General features: G+C 43.4%; 1 protein-coding gene across 8 annotated transcripts in view; it reads left to right on the top strand.

Moving 5' to 3' along the window:
* Window positions 1–17,605, top strand: part of LOC106564921 (regulatory-associated protein of mTOR) — a 196,284-nt gene that overhangs the window by 21,078 nt on the left and 157,601 nt on the right. For all 8 annotated transcript variants that reach the window (XM_082958854.1, XM_082958855.1, XM_082958858.1 and 5 more), the window contains exons 3-4: window positions 4,228–4,330; window positions 7,379–7,461. In XM_082958854.1, the coding sequence (XP_082814980.1) occupies window positions 4,228–4,330; window positions 7,379–7,461 (186 nt within the window). The remainder of the gene's footprint in view (window positions 1–4,227; window positions 4,331–7,378; window positions 7,462–17,605) is intronic.

The following is a 17,605-nucleotide window of genomic DNA, read 5'->3' as shown; positions in this document are numbered from 1 at the left end:
CTATATTATATTTACTTTGCCACCATGGCCTTTTTTGCCTTTATCTCCCTTATCTCACCTCATTTGCTCACTTTATATATAGACCTATTTTCCTACTATATTTTTGACTGTATGTTTGTTTTACTCCATGTGTAACTCTGTGTTGTATGTGTGAAACGGCTTGCTTTATCTTGGCCAGGTCACAATTGTAAATGAGAACTTGTTCTCAACTTGCCTACCTGGTTAAATAAAGGTGAAAAAAAATATATGTTTTTGAGTTGGAACCACAATGTTGTGGGAAATGAGTTTCTTTCCCCCTCTCAGCTTTGCTCACTCCGCAAGCTCCTCCTGCACTTGTATGAGATTCATCTGAGACCAACTTGCATCTTTTGTCTCCTGTATCTTGACCTCTACTCCCGTCTCTGCTTTGTGTGTGTGTTAGGGCTGTCCCCGATCTAAAAACAATCTTGTTCGATTCTATGTTGCGATCTTCAGTGAAAAATTATTATTTTGATCTAATTCTTGCTTCGTTGAGAAAGTACGTGCAGTTGAAAGTTTGTCATAGAAATTTCCGGATGATGAAATTACGTCTTTTCCTGACATTGAAATCAGGTACATTTTTGATTCTGAATGAAAGTTGAAAAGATGTCATTTACATTTGTTGAAAGTACATATTTTTGGGGTAATTAATTCTATACCCAAATTTCAACTGCACATGCATTCTAAATGTATTAAGCATTCTAGCACAATAAAACATTTTAAATCTATTCAATATAGGAAAGGAAAGAGGCTCCAACTAAAGATTGCAACAGAATATGTATTGTTGCTCCCATCTGTCCCATGCACTTAAGTTCATTTTTCAAAAGCTTTTAAATTGGCAGCGACTTTGAAAGGAGTCCAACCAACCGACCACTTCAACAACATTCTCAGTAACGGTTACAGAAATGTTTTTTTTTCTTACTATGACTGATATGTTGTTTATCTACCTTAGTTGAAATCACTAACTGTCAGCCGGTCTGGATAACAGCGTCTGCTGAATGACCAAAACGTCCAGGAAATACATCTTTTCATCTTTCATTCAGAACCTTAAACCTGCCTTAAAATTTATTTTATAGATGCATTTAAAAAATATATAACTTACTGGTTGACGTCATTGGGAAATTTTACATGGAAATTCTCCCCGGTCCCTAAACGTCTTCGCGCCGTGAGAGAAAGCAGAAATGAAACAACTTTACATTTGTCAACTAGATGTATGTATTCAATCTATCATTTTCTGACATTCTGGTGAGCAAGGATTTATTTACTATTCTAGAGCATCAAGTAATGACAAGAGAAGCTGCATATATGTAATTTTAGACAAGTTGACTAACAAATAACCTACTTAATGTTAGAAATTATAAGCAGAAAAAATATCTAAATGAGGCTTAACTTTTTTTATTGTTGTCCCGCATCCCCTGTCAAAAAATAAACTGAGGTCCCGGGGCAAATTAGGAATATAATTTTTATTAATGGATACAGGGATACTAGTGAGTGGAATGTCAAAGCTGCATGTAAACGGCTTATCCTGAAATAGACCTTAATTGGGATTGGGCTATTATTCAGAATACTATGCATGTAAACGTGGTCACTGACGTGAGCTTGCTCATTGACTATTACTCAGGCGTTGAGAAAAGATGCACAAGGCTAGTAACACAGGGGTAGGTGCTCCTCAAGTAAAATTCAGTGCAGTTTCAGACTGCCCTCTCTGTTCTCTCTCTCTGTTTGTGTATGTCCATGTGTGCCCCAATGGATCAATCTGTGTTCAGGTGCCCATGTTTACCTGACCCCGTTTCCTGTCCCCCTGGGCTTCTTCTCGATCAGACCAGTCTACACTACAGTAAACTGCCTGGTAGGAGCAGTAGCTCCAGAACTCTGCTAACCACCATAGATCAGGCGCATATTGAATTCAATACCCTTCTGTCTGCAATCAGCTTCGGCCTTTCTGTTCGTCAGCTACAGAGTTCCATTAACTTCAGTTATCCAGGCACACATTCAATTAAATACACTTCAATAGAACTTTCTTGGAAAGTCCTTGGGAGACAAATCAATCACCTGTAAATGTGATCATTCTTTCTGATGTATCATTAAGCGATATCTGGGCAAGGTTTATATATCTTTCTTTCTGATGTATCATTAAGCAATATCTGGGCAAGGTTTAAATACAGAGTTGACTGCTTTAAAAAAACGTGTTTTAAAATATCTATTTTTATTACAGAAAGCACATGTACACTCAATCGTGACTTGTATCGGAGTCGTGACAGTCTACAGACTTCAAAGATAAGTTTGTGTGTTAAGTTCTTCCCTCCTCTCCAAGCAGAACCCTTTTGGTGTGTTCTCTATAGTCTAGTGCTTGGCATAGTGTGGGACCCAGCCTCAGTCTTGCTGATAGACAACATGGCGCTTCACTCTCCAGGTCAGGTCAGCAGCACTGAGTGGTTCAGAATTGCAAAGTCACGTCAGGCAATGCCAACTATACAGACCTGCCAATGGATCCATCCATGCCAAAGGGCAAGGTCAAAATAGTGTGTATGGCTGTCCAAAAAAACGATCTTACCCCAGGACAACTCAAGTAATGAAAAATACAAAATAAACGTAGGAGCACTTTTTCCCGATATTTGAAGGACAAACAAGGGGCTGACGTTTCGCCGTGTCAGACGCCTGCGGGAGCTTGTGTGTACAAATAGAAGGCCAAACCCACCAATGGTGTGTGTGGCCAAAGAGCTCCATTTCCATGTCATCTGACCATAGCACCGCCTGGAGTTTGCTAAACGGCATTGGCACTTAGATTGGCACCGGTGCTATGGTCATATGACACGAAAATAAAGGTCAACGCACACCAGCGGTGGGTTTAGCCTTTGAAAGAACAATTCATATGGAGAAATACCTCATCCCTACTGTAAAATATGGTGCTGGATAGGGATGTAACAATTCAACTATACGCGTTGGACCGGTGAGGGACAAATGACTTATTCACCTTATTTGTTGGCTATGGAACAATTATTTACTTAACGAACAGTAAGATCTTTCTGTCCTGCTAATGCTGTGTTTTATGGTCTCCACTCTAGCACCCTGCAGCTAGTCTGGGTGTTGAGGACATGGGTTCTCCTAGAGATAGCTTGAAGCTGACAATTGATTTGTGTTGGTGATAAAAACTTAAAAGCTAGCATTCCTTAGACAAGATGTGGTGTGTGTGTCTCGAGATAGAGAGAGCCTGGAAGAGTTAAGAACAATGCCACATTCTCTCATCTTCCTGGCATCTGGGAAACTAAAAGACCATCCTGTGTAGATAACCAAGATGGCTTATGGGAAGGTTAGAAGTGACTGACTAAGCAATCTTGGTATCAGCTATATAAAAACTGTGCATCGTCTATAAAGGCTAGACTCTCAGCCTAACAGTCAGTCAAGACTGGTGGGCTGACGGTCTCATTATTGCAATAATTAATCGATATTAATTAAAGATGATTGTTTGAAGAAAAATGTAGCATGCATCGGCCAGAAAATCGATTCAATCGCCGTTTCACTTTATTTTCGGCTCATATTACATTCTTTCTACCTTCCGAAAATACCTCCTATTGGGACAACTGATGCGTCCTCTCCTTCAGTGTGGAACTAAGCCTGTAACTGTGAGTCATTTTGCATGCCGAACAACCCAAGGCAATATCAGTAGCCTAGTCAAACTGAGCACCGTGCCGAGCTTCGCCAGGTAGGCGGCCTGTTCCTGATCTTGCACCTTCAGCATTCAAATGGCTTGTGTGATATTATGCTATTAGTAGAGTGACAACCAATGTCATTTGCTAGGTTATTGTTATCTATGCGCTGTTGAAAATGATGTTTTACCGGAATAAAAGTCAACTACCAGAGGAAAGTTAATTACTTCTAGAGGAAAGTGGGAGAACAAAAAACAGGCTACATTGCCCCTCGATACGTATGGAATCGTCTTGAAAGGAAAAGATGCACATCTGATATTAAATTGAAGGACAATCAAGAGGCTGGCGTTGTCAGATGCCTGCCTCAGAGCCGTGTTGTGCGTGTTTGAGGAGTCAAGAGTCTGAGCCTCTCTATGAAATGTGAACGTCCTTCACCCAAGTAATGTAAATAATTAGGGTCTCTCTTCACTCTGTATATGAGTGCATGTGTTTATATGAGAAATAATCCCAATAAAGTGTGTGTTCAGAGGCATGTGTATTGACTTCTCTGTCTCCCCCCCAGATGAAGACAGTGAGTGTGGCCCTGGTGTTGTGTCTCAACGTGGGGGTGGACCCTCCTGACGTGGTCAAGACGTCACCCTGCGCCAGACTGGAGTGCTGGATCGGTAAGAACACACACACACACACACACACACACACACACACACACACACACTTGCATAACCTATTCCATACTCAAAACACACACAAATAATTAAGAATAATAAAGCCATTATTATATTAAACAAGACATACCTATAGGAAACATTGGCTTTCTTCTAATGTGTCCAACCTTCTCCCCAACCCATGTTGCCTTGAAAGTATGTCCTGAGCTCCTAGTTGATGTTCCGGGCGCTGAAAGAACCGCGTATCCAGTATAACTTGGAGATTAACCCGTCAGTGAGCATTATGCGACCTCAGCATTCGAAAACATCATATTCGATGCACTTCCAGCAGGGATTATTTGCAGTGTGTTATCTCCGCCTGTAGATGTAGCCTTCATGCGCCAGGATATTTTTGGGAAGCACGAAGAGGATACATTTCCATAGCAAGTTTCCATTGCTTGTCAGGGACATCACCAGGACTTTGTATAAGTGAATGCCCCTGGAAAGTTGGTGGGCTAGAATTTCCTCCTCCTATTGCAGGTTTACTATCTGTGTATTCTTCCACTCTTGCATTGAAGACATGGGTCGTGTTCTCAGACCCACAAATACAATGATTTGCCGGTACCCCCGTCAGTCCCTGGTTTTCAAGGCTGAGCCCCTGGTTATGAATCTCTGGTGACGTCCCTGTTGCTTGTTCTGACCTCCAAGAATAATGAATGCTGAGGGTAGCAGTGCAAGATCTTTTTAGCAGAATATTTGTATTATTAGCATATGAACGATTTGCAATTCGATTTGCAATTCTATAGAACAAATTCATGTGAGGATAGGCAACCAAAATTAATAATTAATGTATGTGTGTTATATTAAACATAGAGGGAGTAAAATGTAGGCAAGCAATAAACATTTCAGAACAGCTACTAGTCGAATAAGACATGGGCGAGATAACGAATTTTGGCAAAGATATTTATTTATAGACGAATACACTTGAAACAAATAGCCAACCGAAAACGGCAGACATTACTAGTGCCTCCCCCGCGATCAAAAAAATAAATTGAAACGCAGCCTAACGTGATCAGGAATCTCAACTATCAAGGAAGTCGCAGCAATAAAGAATTGAGTGGGTGCGTGTTCACGCGAAAGGGGGGGGATTCTGGCAGGGGGGAGTTTTTCGGCACCGGTATAGCCTAGTGTCTAAGCCTACATTACAAGGTTATTATGGACAAAAGAGCAAGATTTGTTTTTATTTATCTAACTGCAGCATTGATGATCATGTCACCAGAATAAGACGCTCAATATTTATTGGAAAGGAGCGTCAAGCTCAGCACCTTGTGTTTTCACCACCCTGTGAAGTTCATCGATACCCATTTCATCTGTAGCCTAGTGGAAGGACCACACATGTCATCGCGTGACTCCAAGTTTACTTTGATATGATGGTTATTATATCAATATTTCCACCACCATTTCTCTCATAATTAATTTTACAGACAAAAAGATCCCACCATGTATATTTATGTTTTGTAGACATTTGGAAAGTTTACTGACATTTGCTGTTTCCATCAGGCCTGTCGTGAGTCTTTTTTTATCCAACATGTACTTAACTCGCATAAAAAAGTTGGATGGAAACCTGGTTAGAGAATAATTATTATTCTGATAAAGGAAAAGTGACCTTTTCACAAAACAGAGCCATACAAAGTAAAAACGAATGTTTTACATTGTGGAAATTATATCAAATTAGTGAAGGAAATTCAGAAATGTATGAAAATGAACAAAATCAGAAAACAGCTCCATTTTAAACCACTTAGAATGTATTTGTTGCCACCCTAGGATCATGCTACTCGTGAAGCATATTTAGAGCTTTTGTTATTCCAAAACATTAAATACAGTCATACTGTCTTAGAAATGAGAAGAATATTGTGATATAATATTATGACCGTATTGCCCAGCCCTACATCCAAGTTTTGTAAGTAATCTCATAACACTATATGACTGAGAAGAAACCAGACAGGCAAAATGACAGTAATAATTAAACAATATGCCTCCACAGATGGTTTGACAAACCGAAACCACATGAAACTGTTGAAAAACTCAAAACCGTTCGACGGTAGCGTTTTATGAAAGGAACCATTTTAACACGTTCAAATAGCAGAGACTTCTGACAGGCTGGTCCTGTTTCATTGTAGACTTTTACTGAGGACAATGCAAACTGTCAATCATCAGATCATGGTTTATTTAAAGATAACTGTGTAGAATAACCCTAAATGCACAATCATTAGCTATCATTCTTCTTCTCTGACCCTCCTCACCCTACCCTCTTCCTCCTCACCCCACCCTCTTCCTCCTTCCTTAATTTTACAGATCCCATCTGAAGAGAAATGAATGCATCATCCCACTTTAGGGTCATCTTACGTTTGCTCACTGCAGTTGCATCATACTGCACAATATACATTTATTATTTCCTTAACTTGCTGGCTACTGGAAATGTATCGTCTGTCAATAAATATACTTTTCTCAAAAAAAAAGTGTCTGTCCCTGAATATGCATATTGTCAATACATCCGGTAATTTCTAAATCAATGTTATTGTCTGCATTGTGGGCAGAATTTGATATCTCAGAATCTATAATATGCCCTATGCTTTATACAATTGATTTCTTCTTGTCAATATTTCAATCCGAAGCGCTGGGGAGATTTCTCCATCTTATGTAGTTTAATTTGATAAGAGAAACAGCCCTACTAAACAAATGGCGAGGGATGGTGATACTGGTTCTCTATTGGGTTAACTGTCTCAACTGAATTTCTGCTTCATTGTGATGGCACTATTGGGATCTATCTGATCTCTGTGTTGTTACTTCGGATCTACATGACTTTTACCTTCCCATCTCATGAACAGTGTAAAAGCAATGCATCTAGATAAATATCGGGTCAAGTATTGAGTAATGTGGTACATTTTCTGCATTTTACTAATGTTTTGTTGACAGAACATTTCACCCTGTGTTTTGCTGTGCTGGTTGTACCCAAGTCTAGTGTTGTCTGTCTATGATAATGAGGTGTCTGTGTTTCCTTTCCTCCAGACCCTCTGTCCATGAGTCCACAGAAAGCCCTGGAGACCATCGGAGCCAACCTGCAGAAGCAGTATGAGAACTGGCAGCCACGGGTGAGTGAGTTCACATGGCGCCAATGTTCTCCCTCCTCTCCCACCTCAGTGACCCACCACCCACACACACCAGTCTGTACCTGTACTTAATGTGTTGTGGATCACTGTCTCGCTAGTCTCTAGACAGGCTCCTATATGGCTTGGAGCTATGTGTCCCACGTGTGCACATAAGCAAACTCACTTAAACACACCAACACATATCAACTCTCTCTCTCACTCACTCACACCCACACCGTCCCACCCCCCACGACACACACCGTCCCACTACACACACTGTCCCACCCCCCCCACTACACACACTGTCCCACCCCCCCCACTACACACACTGTCCCACCCCCCCACTACACACACTGTCCCACCCCCCCACTACACACACTGTCCCACTACCCACACTGTCCCACCCCCCCCCACTACACACACTGTCCCACCCCCCCACTACACACACTGTCCCACCCCCCCACTACACACACTGTCCCACCCCCCCACTACACACACTGTCCCACCCCCCCACTACACACACTGTCCCACCCCCCCCACTACACACACTGTCCCACCCCCCCCACTACACACACTGTCCCACCCCCCCCCACTACACACACTGTCCCACCCCCCCCACTACACACACTGTCCCACCCCCCCACTACACACACTGTCCCACCCCCCACTACACACACTGTCCCCCCCCCCCCACTACACACACTGTCCCACCCCCCCACTACACACGCTGTCCCACTACACACGCTGTCCCACTACACAAGCTGTCCTACCCGTCCCGCTACACACCCCACACACTACACACGCCGTCCCACCCGTCCCGCTACACACCCCACACACTACACACGCCGTCCCACCCCACAACTACACACGCCGTCCCACCCCCCCACTACACACACCGTCCCACTACACACGCCGTCCCACCCCACAACTACACACGCCGTCCCACCCCCCCACTACACACACCCCCCCACTACACACACCGTCCCACTACACACACCGTCCCACCCCCCCACCTGTGCGTCCCTGTTCTCAGTGTCGGTGTGGGCTCTCTGAGCAGTGGGATATGTTCTCTCTGAAGTGGAGTTGTGTGTTTGTGGTGTCACTGAAGTGAAGTTGCGTTGGCTGTGTAAGCCCATAACTTAGTGACCCTAGTGTTGATATGTTAATACAGACACTTACAGCAAACTTAGTATGGTCAGGATATTGTGTGTGTATGGAGTGTACTGGCACTCTGTGTACAGTATGCGTGTGAGCTCACAAAGTTTGTGTATGTGAGAGCGAGCGTCGGTACTGGCGGCTGCCGCTATCCTTCCCCAGCGGTGAGCAGGGGCCTCTCATGTCTGTAACCTGTCTGTGGCTAAGAGCTCAGAGCTGGAGCAGATGGCTGGGGCAACCCTCACCTGTATCTCCTAAACACCCACTGACACAGGGGGAGAGCATGAGTATGTGAGAAGTATGGAATGGAAAGGAGATTTGAGCGTGGGAAGGACAGTAAGGAGGAGAGAGTGAAACAGACCAGCTGAGTGTGGGCTGAGTGAGCCAGAGGTCAGAACCAGATGGTGGGAGAGAGGAGAGAATGAGCGGGGGAGTGTGAAAGCATTCAGTCTCTTTCAGCCTCAGGACTTATGCCTACTGCTAGGCCTCAGACCAGAGACCACTTCTGGGCCACAGACCTCTCTGTATGCTGTAACTAATAATAGCAGCAATGAGCTGAACTCACCCTCTTACCTGTCACACTCTGACTCTGGGTACATGTGAAAACCACTGTTCGTTCATGAAAATGAAATTGGACCTAAAATAACCTTGTTTTAGATGCATCTAAATATACAAGATACAGTATCATTTACAGTTGAAGTCGGAAGTTTATATACACTTAGGTTGGAGTCATTAAAACTCGTTTTTCAACCACTCCACAAATTTCTTGTAAACAAACTATAGTTTTGGCGAGTCGGTTAGGACATCAACTTTGTACATGACACAAGTACTTTTTCCAACAATTGTTTACAGACAGATTATTTCACTTATAATTCACTGTATCACAATTCCAGTGGGTCAGAAGTTTACATACACTAAGTTGACTATGCCTTTAAACAGCTTGGGAAATTCCAGAAAATGATGTCATGGCTTTAGAAGCTTCTGACATAATTTGAGTCAATTGGAGGTGTACCTGTGGATGTATTTCAAGGCCTACCTTCAAGGCCTACCTCCGTGCCTCTTTGCTTGACATCATGGGAAATCAAAAGAAATCAGCCAAGACCTCAGAAAAAAAAATTGTAGACCTCCACAAGTCTGGTTCATCCTTGGGAGCAATTTCCAAATGCCTGAAGGTACCACATTCATCTGTACAAACAATAGTACACAAGTATAAACACCATGGGACCACGCAGCCGTCATACCGCTCAGGAAGGAGACGCGTTCTGTCTCCTAGAGATGAATGTACTTTGGTGCGAAAAGTGCAAATCAATCCCAGAACAACAGCAAAGGACCTTGTGAAGATGCTGGAGGAAACAGGTGCAAAAGTATCTATATCCACAGTAAAACGAGTCCTATATCGACATAACCTGAAAGGCCGCTCAGCAAGGAAGAAGCCACTGCTCCAAAACCGCCATAAAAAGCCAAACTACGGTTTGCAACTGCACATGGGGACAAAGATCGTACTTTTTGGAGAAATGTCCTCTGGTCGGATGAAACAAAAGTAGAACTGTTTGGCCGTAATTACCATTGTTATGTTTGGAGGAAAAAGGGGGAGGCTTGCAAGCCAAAGAACACCATCCCAACCGTGAAGCATGGGGAATGGCAGCATCATGTTGTGGGGGTGCTTTGTTGCAGGAGGGACTGGTGCACTTCACAAAATAGATGGCATCATGAGGGAGGAAAATTGTGGATATATTGAAGCAACATCTCAAGACATCAGTCAGGAAGATGAAGCTTGGTCGCAAATGGGTCTTCCATATGGACAATGACCCCAAGCATACTTCCAAAGTTGTGGCAAAATGGCTTAAGGACACCAAATTCAAGGTATTGGAGTGGCCATCACAAAGCCCTGACCTCAATCCCATAGAAAATTTCTGGGCAGAACTGGAAAAAGCGTGTGCGAGCCAGGAGGCCTACAAACCTGACTGTTACACCAGCTCTGTCAGGAGGAATGGGCCAAAATTCACCCAACTTATTGTGGGAAGCTTGTGGAAGGCTACCTGAAACATTTGACCCAAGTTAAACAATTTAAAGGCAATGCTACCAAATACAAATTGAGTGCATGTAAATAAATAATGTTAGACTACAGACTACAAAAATTAATATATTTTTTTAAAGAAATAAAAGCTGAAATAAATCATTCTCTCTACTATTATTCACATTCTTAAAATAAAGTGGTGATCCTAACTGACCTAAGACAGGTAATTTGTAATAGGATTAAATGTCAGGAATTGTGAAAAACTGAGTTTAAATGTATTTGGCTAAGGTGTGTGTAAACTTCTGACTTCAACTGTACATGTAGCCGTTGTAACTAATAGTCTTCACTTTAGACTTTCAAGATGACCTGAACCACAATGTGAGTACAACCCTGTTGCACGAAATCAGCTCTGTCTTCCTTCCCGTGTTCTGAAAACTAGAATGGCCACCTCGTTGGTACTTAATCAGTTACTTCCAAATCCAGTGCCTGTACTGCCCATGTTTGGAGGGACTTTCTCCAGTGTTGGCAGTACCAGCCTAACCTGTCATCATGTCTCTCTCTCTCTGTTTGATCCTCCACTCTCTCATTGACCCTCCTGGCCACTGTCACAGAACACTGAGAGAAGGCAAAATATTGACCTGGCTGCTGCCCAGAGTCCAGTCTTTACTCTTTCGCTCTCTCAGGGAGTGTTACAGTTGGACAAGAGCATGGTTTGATGGACTACTGTGTTAGGGACTAATCACTATTTCCTGGCTTGGAGTCCATAGCATGCTCAGCTATGGCACGTTATCCCACATATGTCCCTCTCTACTGTAAATTATTCACGTGGCCTGTTCTTGGCTCTGGTTCCCTTGGGATGTAGCTAGTGCACTGTAACAGATTTAGCCACAGATGTCCCACCAGTGTATCTATTTAGCTATACATTCATGGCTGTGTGTTAAACCCTTGCTTGGGTATTACACTAGCGTAGCATTACATTGCTAATTTAGCCCAACATGTTAAACTACAATACTTCGTAATGGCTGTACTGGTATACTTTAGGCCTATTTGGTCCCCTTGGCTATCATGGCATATCCAAGAGCAGCGTAGCCTAGCATAGCCTGACCTAGCGCTAGCGAAGCATGCTGCCAGTGGCTCATTATTGATAAAGAGTCTGAGTGAAAGTGACACCAGACTCCTGGCACGGCGGCGCTGCAGAGGGACAACGGCCTAATCACATCATGATCCATCACCTCGCCAGTCCACACTGACTGACTGATACACAGGCCCAAAATAGACACAGACGCTGGGAGGCCTGGGACAAAACCTTTGGCAGTTTCTATACCTGTACATGTCCTACCTATATGCTATTCCTTTCCTATTCAATACTTTGCACAGAGATACACACGCATACCAGTGGAGGCTGCTCAGGGGAGGGTGGCTCATAATAATGGTTTGAATGGAGCGAATGGAATGGCATCAAACTGTGTTTTGATGTATTTAATACCATTCTGCTCCAGCCATTACCACGGGCCCGTCCTCCCCAATTAAGGTGCCACCAACCTCCTGTGACGCATACGTACAGACAAATATACACATGCTCACAAGCCCGCTCACAAGCCCACTCACACGTGACACACAAAGACCAAAGACGACGATCTGTGGTGAACTGGGATTGACACTTTCATCGCATCTCGTCTAATCATCTTCAAAGTTCTCCTCAATATCTCGCCTCCACACTTAACCCACTGTTGGGCCTCTGCTCTGCCTCTGATTGGGTTCAATGGGTGCCTTGCTCTACTAGTCTCCTGTCCTCTAGAGCTCATCTTCACCTAGCTAACCCACTCTCCACTTCCTAATGGGCCCTCGTTAATATTTTATCATTTCTTCTTCACTGCTATATACGAACCAACCACCGCTAATGGCAGAGGAGGGAGAAGTGCAACTACCCACACTCCCACAGCTATGTGCATAGTAGGCGGTTGCTGCTGTAGCTAGCTCGATTTGTGCTGGCGTTGCACGACTCCTATGAGATCGATAATGATGTAGCCTACATGTTGTATCAACGTTGTATTGCCGTCAAAATGTGACAGCTTGCATAACAACTGCCAGGCGTTGCTTAATAACTCTTGGCTTTGAATGGTAAAACATGACAGATTAGTCAGTGCACAGATTACAATTGCTCACTTGTGATTTGCTCACCAGTCTTCTCTTGACTTAAAGGAGTTACCAGTTCTGTTATACTGTGGATGTCGATTCAACTGAGAACTAACACTGCACTCAGTTTCATGACTGTCTCGTCTGTGTTGAGATGCCAGTCTTTCCTCTGTTCTGTCTCTTTCTGTCCCTGTTTGCCTTATTCCTACCCTTCCTGTCTCTCATGTTCCTTTCTTTTTTCCCATGGCACTTTCTCACCCTCTTTCATATCATGCATTCCTCTTCCCCTTTTCTCCCTCTTTCTCACGAGACAGTTGGTTAGAATTGTTGATTTGTGCCACATGTCATAGTGGAGATTCTTCCCTCTCCTCTCCACTGGTTGAGATGAAAGCTCCTGTTTTTAAAAGCAGCAACATTGTCAGAATGCCATTACCTTTTTAACAGCCCTGTGGCAGAGAAGACTGGCTGAGCAGAGCTGGTATGACTTCTCTGCATGCCTGCATTAGTTTCTTCCGCTCTCTCACCCTTTCTCTAACTCCCCATCTGTCTCCCCCGTAACTTTCTCTCTTTCTTTGAGCTGTTTTGTTCTGTGAGCACTGCACTGGCTGTAGATCTGAGTCCCTGCTGTCCAGTGGAACGCCCTCTACATTATTTATCAGTGTTCTAAAACACTGCTCCTGATTGGATTTTAGATTCTCTTTTATTACCGAGGCTGTGTTGAGATCTCAGCGGGAGAGAGAGAACAGAGCGTGAAAGGGACGAGGTGTTGGGTGACTGAGCTCGCGCGATCTTGAGTCTAACTCACATTCCATAGTTTATGGTGTGGATGATCGTCTGGCCAAATACAGAGAGGAGTTAAAATTTGGAACGCTAATATTTTCAGAACAAAGTGGAATTCACGTCTTCACATGCAGAGATGGCGTTCCCTCTCCCAATGCTCAATGATTTGCCTACCCCTTTAGGCAGGACATCACAAACTATTCAAGCTAGGGGAAACTAGGATATAACATGTGGAGATTTCCTACTAGCCCCTCTGGATCGGGGTGGTGGGGGGGGGCATTTGGCACACAGGAAGATGTATGGTTGTCTTCTTCCCTTGGTCAGTGGCCGATCCATAGATCGGATCTATAAACAACATGGTAATGAGATGAGGCACCGGTCAAGGCAATGGGATCCCTATGGGAGAGAGAGGAACCAGTTCAGAGCAGTATCGATCAGCTCTCTGTCTGCTGATCACCTTCATAAATATCATAGGAAAGACGACTGAGATCTATAGACGATCTGGTGGTGGTCGCAAACGTTTAGTACAGATCAAGTGTCGATTTGTATGTTCTAGTACAGTACATTGATCCCCTTTTGAAATGTAAACTTAGTGTAGAAAACAATTAGGAACACCTTCCTAATATTGAGTTGCAGCCCTTTTTTGCCCCCAGAACAGCCTCAATTTGTCAGGGCATGGACTCTACAAGGTGTCTAGCGTTCCACAGGGATTCTGGCCCATGATTACTCCAATGCTTCCCAGAGTTGTCAGGTTAGCTGGATGTCCTTTGGGTGTTGTACCTTTCTAGATACACACAGCAAACTGTTGAGCGTGAGAAACCCAGCAGCGTTGCAGTTCTTGACACACTCAAACCGGTGCGCCTGGCACCTACTACCATACCTCGTTCAAAGGTGCTTAAGTCTTTTGTCTTGCCCATTCACCCTCTGAATTGCACACATACACAATCCATGTCTCAATTGTCTCAAGGCTTAAAAATCCTTCTTTAACCCGTCTCCTCCCCTTCATCTACACTGATTGAAGTGGATTTAACTGGTGACATCAATAAGGGATCATAGCTTTCACCTGGATTCACTTGGTCAGTCTGTCATGGAATGTACAGATGTTCTTAATGTTTTGGTCTCTGTATATTTGTGAGCTATAGAAAAACAATAGAAATAATAGTAAAATGCAAAGATTTATATAGAATCCAGGTTGTCCATCAGTGGTACTCTCTCAAAGGCACTGTTTTATTTTCTTTCATCACATTCCTATCGACCAGGGCTGTTCATTTCTGTTTTTTTGTTCCTACCTGGTAGTTAATTGCACTCACCTGGAGTCCCAGGTCTGAATAAGTCCCTGATTAGAAGGAGAGGAAGAAAACTGGAAGTGTTTGGGCCCTCCAGGGCCGACATTGAAGAGACGGTTCTTCTTTCTTTGTACTGTTGGACTGGTCAATAGCCTTGAGCAAATACATTAGACATATGATGGTCGATGTCTTGATTTTATTGCCTGTTAATAATGATTGAGTGAGTGGCAGTGTATTCTCCTGTGTAGGCAGGCGTGAGATGGAGATCGTGTCAACCGTGAGTGACAATTGCGTTAGTAAGACCTCACATCATCTCAGTAAGCAGAGTAAGTGAGGTGTGTGTGACTGTGTGGGAGGGGTTTCAGACTGCTCGCTCCATGTCATAAAAGTGATGAACAGGCTGAATAGTTTGACAGAACAAATTAAAGTGGATTGGGTTATTACAGATTTATATGACAGAACTGGCAAGGGGGGCCATAGGTATGACTGAGTTTGTGTGTGTCCGCCACCTGATTTTGTATGTGTGTGTGGTAGGCAGAAGATGGTACATTTGTGTAATGATTGTTGGCTGTGTCCTGCTGCTCGCCACAGTTTCAGTGACTCATCTCTCAGCTGCTGCTCCAGTCATGTTTCTGTGTCAGCGATGTTCAGGGACAAATGGCCAGTGTGGCACTATTATTAAAATATGCCGGCCGCGTGCGTGTGTGAGCGATCCCGTGTCTGTCTTGTGTGTGTCATTTGGCAAGACCCATTGGAGCCCAGCCATGGAGAGGATACTGACTACAGAGCAGGAGGAGAGGGGAGAGACACAGGAAGACAGGATGTGACTTGGGACAGAAAGAAATGAATGCTACTTCACTTCCTGCGTCTAACTTAATATACAGTTATTCTATCTATGTGTAAATGACTGGCATTGTGGATGGATCTGTCTGGGCTCTAACTTTGTGTGTGCGTGTGCAAGACTGATTTGTGTGTTAGGCAAGGCTTGAAATAGGACTGTGACCGTCATGGAATTTTGGATGACTCTAATTAGCCTGCCAAATGACTGCAGTCACCGTAATAACTGTTCAAATAGCCAAAAAATATATACATTTTTTGCAACCCTTCTGTAGTCTTTAACGTTCTTTATTTATTTACATACACTCAATTAGTATTTGGTAGCATTGCCTTTAAATTTAACTTGGGTCAAATGTTTCGGGTAGCCTTCCACAAGCTTCCCACAATAAGTTGGGTGAATTTTGGCCCATTCCTCCTGACAGAGCTGACAGAGCTGTAACTGAGTCAGGTTTGTAGGCCTCCTTGCTCGCACATACTTTTTACAATTCTGCCCACAAATTCTATGGGATTGAGGTTAGGGCTTTGTGATGGCCACTCCAATACCTTGAATTTGTTGTCCTTAAGCCATTTTGCCGCAACTTTGGAAGTATGCTTCGGGTCATTGTCCATTTGGAAGACCCATTTGCGACCAAGCTTTAACTTCCTGACTGATGTCTTGATGTTGCTTCAATATATCCACATAATTTTCCTCCCTCATGATGCCATCTATTTTGTGAAGTGCACCAGTCCCTCCTGCAGCATAGCACCCCCACTACATGATGCTGCCACCCCTGTGCTTCACGGTTGGGATGGTGTTCTTCGGCTTGCAAGCCTCCCCCTTTTTCCTCCAAACATAACGATGGCCAAACAGTTCTATTTTTGTTTCATCAGACCAGAGGACATTTCTCCAAAAAGTACGAACTTTGTCCCCATGTGCAGTTGCAAACCGTAGTCTGGCTTTTTTTATGGTGGTTTTGGAGCAGTGGCTTCTTCCTTGCTGAGCGGCCTTTCAGGTTATGTCGATATAGGACTCGTTTTACTGTGGATATAGATACTTTTGTACCTGTTTCCTCCAGCATCTTCACAAGGTCCTTTGCTGTGTTCTGGGATTGATTTGCACTTTTTGCACCAAAGTACGTTCATCTCTAGGAGACAGAATGCGTCTCCTTCCTGAGCGGTATGACGGCTGCGTGTTCCCATGGTGTTTATTCTTGCGTACTATTGTTTGTACAGATGAATGGGATACCTTCAGGCATTTGGAAATTGCTCCCAAGGATGAACCAGACTTGTGGAGGTCTACAATTTTTTTTTCTGCGGTCTTGGCTAATTTCTTTAGGTTTTCTCATGATGTCAAGAGGCACTGAGTTTGGAGGTAGGACTTGAAATCAGAAGCTTGTAAAGCCATGACATCATTTTCGGGAATCTTCCAAACTGTTTAAAGGAACGGTCAATTTAGTGTATGTAAACTTCTGTCCCACTGGAATTGTGATACAGTGAATTATAAGTGAAATAATCTGTCTGTAAACAATTGTTGGTAAATTTACCAAATTTGTGTAGTGGTTGAAAAACTAGTTTTAATGACTCCAACCTAAGTGTATGTAAACTTCAGTCTTCAACTATACATACATACTGTCCAGTGCCTTCAGGAAGTATCAGACCCCTTGACCTTTTTTCACATTTTGTTACGTTACAGCCTTATTCTAAGATTTATAGAGTATTTTCTTTCCTAAGCAATCTATACACAATACCCCATAATGACAAAGCGAAAACATGTTTAACCTCATTCGCTTAGGTCACTTGTTTTGCCCATTCTAACGTTCAATCCAACACTAACTGGATGCCTGTTTTATGTAGAAGGCCTCGTGACTCACTGTCTGTAGGCGCGATCCATTTTTGTGACTGGAGTGGTGTACCTAAAAAAAAAAAAAATAGCCGGTGAGTGTGTGTATTTCTTCCG

Source organism: Salmo salar, chromosome 12 (assembly GCF_965601325.2).
Source record: "Salmo salar chromosome 12, fSalSal1, whole genome shotgun sequence".
NCBI lineage: Eukaryota > Metazoa > Chordata > Actinopteri > Salmoniformes > Salmonidae > Salmo > Salmo salar.
Note: the sequence above shows the minus strand (reverse complement) of the source record. Positions and strands in the feature narration are given on the sequence as shown.